Raw genomic sequence first — 9950 nt, 5'->3', positions numbered from 1 at the left:
CAGACAACCATCGTTTTTAACCGCAGAGACACACAGTAGACTGACGACGTGCATCAGACAACCATCGTTTTTAACCGCAGAGACACACAGTAGACTGACGATGTGCATCAGACAGCCATCGTCTATAATCGCAGAGACACACAGTAGACTGACGACGTGCATCAGACAACCATCGTTTTTAACCGCAGAGACACACAGTAGACTGACGATGTGCATCAGACAACCATCGTTTTTAACCGCAGAGACACACAGTAGACTGACGACGTGCATCAGACAACCATCGTTTTTAACCGCAGAGACACACAGTAGACTGACGATGTGCATCAGTCAGCCATCGTCTATAATCGCAGAGACACACAGTAGACTGACGACGTGCATCAGACAACCATCGTTTTTAACCGCAGAGACACACAGTAGACTGACGATGTGCATCAGACAGCCATCGTCTATAATCGCAGAGACACACAGTAGACTGACGATGTGCATCAGACAGCCATCGTCTATAACCGCAGAGACACACAGTAGACTGACGATGTGCATCAGTCAACCGTCGTTTTCTCACACTTTATAAGGATAAGGTTTAAATAAAGAAAACCTGTTTTTAAAAATATCAGTGTCTTTATTTTATCACAGCAGTAGTTGCTACAAAAATTGGCTTTTGACACTAAACTGCATAAACATTGCGCAGGCGCAGAACACATATTGCAATACGAGCCCCAAATGCGGCCTTACAACTGGGTTTTCACCCGGAAAATCATTAAGTACGAACCTTTAAATGAAAACCCAGTCATATAATAAAATATAACTACTAAACTAGCATGGAACCGTCATTTAAATGACCTTTAACCCCTTGATACTGAGCATGTGCGACTAGACCGGTCCACGCATGCTCAGTCTGTCAATCGGGCTTGAAATAATAAATAAATTTACAGGAGTAACCATAAAATAAATAACATGTAAAATAAACTGTAGTGGGGGGTGATAGAGGGCGTTTGCAAAGTATCGCAAAAAAAGAAAGTGAGTTGAAGACTCCTTACAATGAGTGGGAAAGAGATGGAGAACAGGAGAAAACGCCCTATACGCCCCCCTAAAAGCCTAAACATCCACCCAAATTGACAATTGGTGTCTTACTAATTAAAATTTTTGGTCACTTTAATAAAATCTAAATGTAGCCTTAACCTATATACATCATCAACAATCATCTCATCCTTCTCGTGTACATACATTAAGGGGGGACAGACACGCACGAAAATTAATTTAAATTCGACGCTAGGGCGCGCGGGTGGTGGGGGGCGGGTTACCCGAGCCCCACGTCCAGCGTCATCATCACCAGGAAGCCCAGGACGGCGCCCCACGTGGCCAGTTTTCCGTTTTCGCTGAAAAAGAAGAAGGGAACAGTTTAGTGCTCGAGTTTTTTTGGTGAAAGAGAGAGATGGGAGAAGGAATTTTTCTCCCACCTAAAAAAGGACTTCCAGTTTTAGGTGGGAGAAAATTGACAGTCGCAATTGCCAAGCTGCATTTTAGGCATGCGTAGAGTTGAGGAAAGGCACTTCAAGGAAAAAATTATTCGCATTACCAGGTACTAGGAGACGTGTAAGACGTGTAAAATTTCCACACCTCTAAGACACTTAGGAGACATTAAAGGAAATTTTTTTTTAAAAACACTTGCAAGGAAATTAATAAAAAATGTTCTCCACTTAAGACATTTAAAAGAATATCTAATAAGAAATTCGTCCCACTCCAATACAGGTAGGAGATATCCAAGAAAAATTCTCTCCATTCCACACAATACATGTAGAAGATATCAAAAATTCCTCAACTCTAACACAGTTAACAGACATCCAAGAAATAAAAAGACCCTCGGGAGAAAATTCATGAAAAAATTCCTTCCACTCCAAAGAGACGTTTTAAGAAAAATTCTCTCGACCCTAAGACACTTAGGAAAAATCCAAGAAAATGTTCTTTACTTTAAGATGTCAGAAACATTCGTGCCAGAAAAATTCCCAAAACCCCAAGACAGTTAGGGGACATTGCAGGAACATTTCTCCAATTCCAGGATACTTAGGAGACATCTAGGAAATATTCCCTTAACTTCAAAATACTTAGAAAACGTCTAAGAAAAATTCCCTCAATTCCAAGACACTTTAGGAGACATTGAAGGAGAATTTCTTTAACTTCAAGACAGTCAGGAGACATCCAAAAAAAAATTCCTTTAACTCCAAGACACTTAGGAGACGTGTAAGAAAAATTCCCACAATTCCAAGATGCTTAGGAGACTTCTAAGAAAAATTCTCTTAACTCAAAGACACTAAGGGTACATCCAGGAAATATTTCTCCCACTCCAAAACACTTAGGAGAGGTGTTAGAAAAACGCCCTAACTCCAAGACAAATAAGAGACATTTAAGAAAAAAAAATCCGTTTCACAGACACTAAAACAATGAATAAAACAACAAACAATTTCTCCACTCAAGATCTTTAACAGAAAATAATTCAAGAAAAATCCCCTCCACTGCAATACACGTAGAAGACATCAAAAAATTCCTCCACTTTAACACAGTTAACAGACACCCAAGAAATAAAAATCCGCTTTCAAAGCCTCTCGGGAGACAAAATTTTAAGAAAAATTCTCTCGACCCTAAGACAGTTAGGAGACATTAAAAAAACATTTCTCCAATTCCAGGACACTAAGGAGAGATCCAGGAAAAATTCCTGTAACTCCGAAAAACTTAGCAGACCTGCAAGAAAAATTCACTTAATTTCCAGACAGTTTGAGAAGACATTGAAGGAAAATTAATTTAACTTCAAGACACTAAAGAGACATCCAAGAAAAATTCCTCTAAATCCAAGACACTTAGAAGACACCTAAAAAAAATTCCCTCAATTTCAAGAGATTTAGGAGAAATTGAAGAAAAATTCCCTAAACTCCAAAACACTTAGAACACAGCTAAAAAAAATTCCCTCAATTTTTTAAGACACTTAGGAGACATTAAAGGAATATTCCCTAAACTCCAAGACACTAAAGAGACATTCAAGAAAAATTCCTCAAAATTTTGACATATTTTTGAAGTAGTTACTTGAAACTTTCCAGCTTATTATAATTAATGATTTCCTTATTGGTAGTTTTTAAATCAACTCTCTAAGTATATTAGAACAGAATTTGTCCCCCAAAAGCAAATTTTTTCACATGAAAAAAACCGAAAATTGCCCAAAATTTTGACTTTTTTTTGGAGTAGATTATTGAAACTTTCCAGATTATTATAATTCATAAATTCCTTACTGGTAGTTTTTAAATCAACTCTCTAAGTATTTTAGAACAGATTTTGTCCCCCAAAAGCAAAATTTTTTGCATGAAAAAACCCAAAATTGGCCAAAATTCTGCCTTTTTTTTAAAGTAGGTACTTCAAACTTTCCAGATTATTATAATTAATGATTTCCTTATTGGCAGTTTTTATATTAACTCTCTAAGTATATTAGAACAGATTTTGACCCGAAAAGCAAAATTTTTCACATGAAAAAACCCAAAATTGCCCAAAATTTTGACTTTTTTTTGAAGTAGTTACTTAAAACTTTCCAGATTATTATATTTAATGATTTCCTTACTGGTAGTTTTTAAATCAACTCTCTAAGTATATTAGAACAGATTTTGTCCCCCAAAAGCAAAATTTTTCACATGAAAAAACCCAAAATTGCTCAAAATTTTGACTTTTTTTTGGAGTAGGTTCTTGAAACTTTCCAGATTATTATAATTAATGATTTCCTTACTGGTAGTTTTTAAATCAACTCTCTAAGTATATTAGAACAGATTTTGTCCCCCAAAAGCCAAGTTTTTCACATGAAAAAATTGAAAATTGCCCAAAATTTTGACTTTTTTTGGAGTAGATTATTGAAACTTTCCAGATTATTATAATTCATAAATTCCTTACTGGTAGTTTTTAAATCAACTCTCTAAGTATTTTAGAACAGATTTTGTCCCCCAAAAGCAAAATTTTTTGCATGAAAAAACCCAAAATTGGCCAAAATTCTGCCTTTTTTTTAAAGTAGGTACTTCAAACTTTCCAGATTATTATAATTAATGATTTCCTTATTGGCAGTTTTTAAATTAACTCTCTAAGTATATTAGAACAGATTTTGACCCGAAAAGCAAAATTTTTCACATGAAAAAACCCAAAATTGCCCAAAATTTTGACTTTTTTTTGAAGTAGTTACTTAAAACTTTCCAGATTATTATATTTAATGATTTCCTTACTGGTAGTTTTTAAATCAACTCTCTAAGTATATTAGAACAGATTTTGTCCCCCAAAAGCAAAATTTTTCACATGAAAAAACCCAAAATTGCTCAAAATTTTGACTTTTTTTTGGAGTAGGTTCTTGAAACTTTCCAGATTATTATAATTAATGATTTCCTTACTGGTAGTTTTTAAATCAACTCTCTAAGTATATTAGAACAGATTTTGTCCCCCAAAAGCCAAGTTTTTCACATGAAAAAATTGAAAATTGCCCAAAATTTTGACTTTTTTTTGGAGTAGATTATTGAAACTTTCCAGATTATTATAATTCATAGATTCCTTACTGGTAGTTTTTAAATCAACTCTCTAAGTATTTTAGAACAGATTTTGTCCCCCAAAAGCAAAATTTTTTGCATGAAAAAACCCAAAATTGGCCAAAATTCTGCCTTTTTTTTAAAGTAGGTACTTCAAACTTTCCAGATTATTATAATTAATGATTTCCTTATTGGCAGTTTTTAAATTAACTCTCTAAGTATATTAGAACAGATTTTGACCCGAAAAGCAAAATTTTTCACATGAAAAAACCCAAAATTGCCCAAAATTTTGACTTTTTTTTGAAGTAGTTACTTAAAACTTTCCAGATTATTATAATTAATGATTTCCTTACTGGTAGTTTTTAAATCAACTCTCTAAGTATATTAGAACAGATTTTGTCCCCCAAAAGCAAAATTTTTCACATGAAAAAACCCAAAATTGCTCAAAATTTTGACTTTTTTTTGGAGTAGGTTCTTGAAACTTTCCAGATTATTATAATTAATGATTTCCTTACTGGTAGTTTTTAAATAAACTCTCTAAGTATATTAGAACAGATTTTGTCCCCCGAAAGCCAAGTTTTTCACATGAAAATATCGAAAATTGCCGAAAATTTTGACTTTTTTTTAAAGTAGATTATTGAAACTTTCCATATTATTATAATTCGTAAATTCCTTACTGGTAGTTTTTAAATCAACTCTCTAAGTATATTAGAACAGAATTTGTCCCCCAAAAGCAAAGTTTTTTACATGAAAAAATCGAAAATTGCCCAAAATTTTGACTTTTTTTTGGAGTAGATTATTGAAACTTTCCAGATTATTATAATTCATAAATTCCTTACTGGTAGTTTTTAAATCAACTCTCTAAGTATATTAGAACAGATTTTGTCCCCCAAAAGCCAAGTTTTTCACATGAAAAAATCGAAAATTGCCCAAAATTTTGACTTTTTTTTGGAGTAGATTATTGAAACTTTCCAGATTATTATAATTCATAAATTTCTTACTGGTAGTTTTTAAAACAACTCTCTAAGTATATTAGAACAGAATTTGTCCCCCAAAAGCAAAGTTTTTTACATGAAAAAATCGAAAATTGCCCAAAATTTTGACTTTTTTTGAAGTAGATTATTGAAACTTTCCAGATTATTATAATTTATAAATTCCTTACTGGTAGTTTTTAAAACAACTCTCTAAGTATATTAGAACAGAATTTGTCCCCCAAAAGCAAAGTTTTTCACATGAAAAAACCCAAAATTGCCCAAAATTTTGAATTTTTTTTGAAGTAGATACTTGAAACTTTCCAGATTATTATAATTAATGATTTCCTTACTGGTAGTTTTTAAATCAACTCTCTAAGTATATTAGAACAGATTTTGTCCCCCAAAAGCCAAGTTTTTCACATGAAAAAATCGAAAATTGCCCAAAATTTTGACTTTTTTTTGGAGTAGATTATTGAAACTTTCCAGATTATTATAATTCATAAATTCCTTACTGGTAGTTTTTAAAACAACTCTCTAAGTATATTAGAACAGAATTTGTCCCCCAAAAGCAAAGTTTTTTACATGAAAAAATCGAAAATTGCCCAAAATTTTGACTTTTTTTGAAGTAGATTATTGAAACTTTCCAGATTATTATAATTTATAAATTCCTTACTGGTAGTTTTTAAAACAACTCTCTAAGTATATTAGAACAGAATTTGTCCCCCAAAAGCAAAGTTTTTTTACATGAAAAAACCCAAAATTGCCCAAAATTTTGACTTTTTTTGAAGTAGTTACTTGAAACTTTCCAGATTATTATAATTAATGATTTCCTTACTGGTAGTTTTTAAATCAACTCTCTAAGTATATTAGAACAGATTTTGTCCCCCAAAAGCCAAGTTTTTCACATGAAAAAATCGAAAATTGCCCAAAATTTTGACTTTTTTTTGGAGTAGATTATTGAAACTTTCCATATTATTATAATTCATAAATTCCTTACTGGTAGTTTTTAAATCAACTCTCTAAGTATATTAGAACAGAATTTGTCCCCCAAAAGCAAAATTTTTTGCATGAAAAAACCCAAAATTGCCCAAAATTTGGACTTTTTTTTGAAGTAGGTACTGGAAACTTTCGAGATTATTATAATTAATGATTTCCTTACTGGTAGTTTTTAAATCAACTCTCTAAGTATTTTAGAACAGATTTTGTCCCCCAAAAGCAAAATTTTTTGCATGAAAAAACCCAAAATTGGCCAAAATACTGCCTTTTTTTTAAAGTAGGTACTTCAAACTTTCCAGATTATTATAATTAATGATTTCCTTATTGGTAGTTTTTAAATCAACTCTCTAAGTATAATAGAAAAGAATTAGTCCCTCAAAAGCAAAGAAGACACATGAAGGAAAATTCCCTTAACTCAAAACCACTTAGGAGACATCCAAGAAAAAGTTCCCTAACTCAAGATAATTTTTTAAAAAAGGAATTTGATGGCTTAGAAGACTTTGCGGAAAAACCTATAAATCAACAGGTCCAAGAGCCTGGAAGGATATTTTGAAAATTCCAGATCCAGAAAAAATGAGGCCTAGGTAAAAGTTAGACCTGGAAATAAATTCTTATTCTCAGAGACTCTACTTGAAATATCTGGAAAAAAACGCTGCTGAAAAAGTGTAATTCAATGACCAAAGCCTTGTTTAATAAATCCAGGTCTGGAAGTAGAAACCTCTTTGTCCAGGAAAATCAAGAAACAATTTTTGAGCAAAAGAAATATTTAATTTCTATCCGTTTGATCAAAAATCATCTGGTAATGCTAATATTTAAGAAGGACTCTTCTAGAAGGATAGAAATACAGATTCAAATGCATGGCAAATTTAAGTGATTCCATCAAATTTCGATTAGGATAGACTCCCTTTAAAAAAAATCAAGAAAATTGAAAGCAAATCCAAGAAAAAATTCCGCCCAGTCCAATAGACGTAGGATACATACAGGAATAATAAATAATTCCTTCTTATTCTAAGACTTTTCATTTTGGAAAAAAAATGTCGAGTTTGAATGAGTCTGGAAATTTTCTTTGATTCGACGTAACTTCCAAACTACTTAAGATGCTTCTGCAATTCCTCTAGAGCAATATAAAGGGCATTCCATAGAAGAATTCTATCTACAAAGTCTCGATTAATGGTGAATTTGGCCCACAGTGCCCTCGCTTTGCCCCGTTGTAAAAGAAATAAACACTCTTCCAAGTGAAGGCGCAAAGTTCAACAAGAGATAAGGCCACCTAATAGAGAAAAACGTCCATTTTTTCAGTGCCTTCCATTCATATCTCGACAAACAAATGAATGAAAATGAACATTGAACGAGGAAAAGAGAGAGAAAGAGAGAAGAAAACACGTTTCTCGGCACGTCGTTCATAAAAATCGTAGAATTTGGGAAGTGAAAGAACCCATTAGCCCGATAAATTCCTCGGTTATCGATACCGGGTCGTACACGCGGTCACTTTGAGATGACGATAATAAAAAGAAAAACATCAATCAGCGACGATTAATTATGGTGGTTTTTAAACGTTTCAGTACGCATGCTCCCTCTGGTAGTTTTCTCTTTGGATTCACCCACCTACTCCAAGTTCAATATTCTTGGTTTCATTCAGTCACACTGTTCCAAGTGTTTTTAAAAGGGATTTTTTGTGAAAAGTTCCTTGTAGTGAGGAGGAATTTGTTCTTCATTTGCTTTCAATTTTCATTTAATAGGAGATCATTTTTCTCAATTTTCTTTTTAAATGGATATGTTCGTTCTAATCGAAATTGCCCAAGCGACACATCATATATCGTTAAATATATATAATAATATTATATCAATCTTATTCTAAAGTGGAAATTTAAATTTATTATTAATAATGGATGTGCCTGAACGTTTAACAAGACATGTGACTAATGAAGAAGCCGCTAGAATCGTTGCGCTCATAGAAGATGGCCGCAGTGAAAGATACGTCGCTCGGATAATGGGAGTTCAACAAAGCACCATATCCAGAGTTGTTAATCGCTACCAAGAAACAGGACACCTATCCAGACGACCCGGACAAGGCTGCAGAAGGGTAACTGGCTGCTCGTAATGTCCGAATAAGCCTACAGACAGTTCGATATAGTTGAGAGAAGCAGGTTTACGAGTGCTAGCTAGAGGTCCACGTCTTACCAGAGAACATCGAGTAGCAACATTGCAATTTGCTAGAGAACATGCAAATTGGAATATTCAAGATTGGTCCAATATTTTATTCAGGGATGAATCAAGATTTTGTCTATATTCATCAAATAGGCGTGTACCACCAGTATATAGGCGACGTGGTGAATGGCACGATCAGGTTAATTTTTGTCAAACTGAAAGCTTTGGTGGTGGCTCTATCATGGTTTGGGAAGGAATTTCTTTTAAGGATCACACGGAGCTAGTAAAGGGTGTTTTTTTTTTAGAGGCGGAGAACTTTCATTTGGCAACACTGTTTTTTATGACAGCCGACCTGACAGTTCTGGGTTATTTTTAGATTAGTTTGGTTTGGCAATCCATCATGAACAGACTCACGCCGGAGCAACGTTTCCAAATTGTTCAAATTTATTTTGAAAGACATGGTTCTATTCGAGAAACACATCGGGCATTACGTGAGTTTTATGGTGCTCATAATCTTCCTTCAGAGAGATTAATTCGAGAAACTGTTGATCGTTTTCGCAATACTTTTACTCTAGTCGACAATACGCATCCCATAAGACGCCGTACAGTGCGCACGCAACAAGCGATAGCTGCTGTGCAGCATAGTGTTGATAATGATCCAAATGTGTCAATTCGTCGTCGTTCTCAACAAGTGAACTTATGTCCATCCACTTTATGGAAAATTTTGCGCAAAGATCTCGGATTGCGAGCATATAAAATTCAACTTGTCCAGGAGTTGAAACCCCAGGATCATCTTTTGCGCTGTACATTAGCTGAATGGGCGGAAGGAAAGATTGCTGTTGATCCACGATTTCATATGAAAATTTTGTTCAGTGATGAAACACACTTTTGGTTAAATGGCTATGTAAACAAGCAGAATTGCCGAATTTGGGGGGATGAGAATCAACGAGCTATTGGCGAAAAACCGTTACATCCAGAAAAACTAACCGTTTGGTGCGCTTTATGAGCCGGTGGAATCATTGGTCCTTATGTCTTCAGAAATGCTGATGGTCAGAACTTTGAGCGATACAGAAACATTTTTGTGCCTCAATTGGAAGCCGTTGCAGAAATGTGGTTTCAGCAGGACGGTGCCACGTGCCATACAGCGTGCCAAACAATTAATTTACTGCAAGAGACATTCGAGCAACGAATAATTTCAAGGAAATGGACCTGTAAACTGGCCAGCTCGTTCGTGCGACTTGACGCCATTAGATTATATTCTTTGGGGCTATGTTAAGCCGCATGTCTACGC

At 34.2% G+C, this 9950-nt stretch overlaps 1 protein-coding gene across 3 annotated transcripts in view; it reads right to left on the bottom strand.

Moving 5' to 3' along the window:
• Positions 1-598: 598 nt before the first annotated feature.
• The window catches only part of LOC126747138 (zinc transporter ZIP11), a 126875-nt gene continuing 117523 nt past the window's right edge, over positions 599-9950 (bottom strand). For all 3 annotated transcript variants that reach the window (XM_050455635.1, XM_050455636.1, XM_050455637.1), the window contains exon 7: positions 599-1376. In XM_050455635.1, coding sequence (XP_050311592.1) covers positions 1298-1376 — 79 coding nt within the window. In that variant the 3' untranslated portion in view covers positions 599-1297. The remainder of the gene's footprint in view (positions 1377-9950) is intronic.

The sequence above is a fragment of the Anthonomus grandis genome, chromosome 19, assembly GCF_022605725.1.
Source record: "Anthonomus grandis grandis chromosome 19, icAntGran1.3, whole genome shotgun sequence".
Taxonomy (NCBI): domain Eukaryota; kingdom Metazoa; phylum Arthropoda; class Insecta; order Coleoptera; family Curculionidae; genus Anthonomus; species Anthonomus grandis.
The sequence above is the reverse complement of the archived record's forward strand: the minus strand, read 5'-3'. Positions and strand labels throughout refer to the sequence as shown.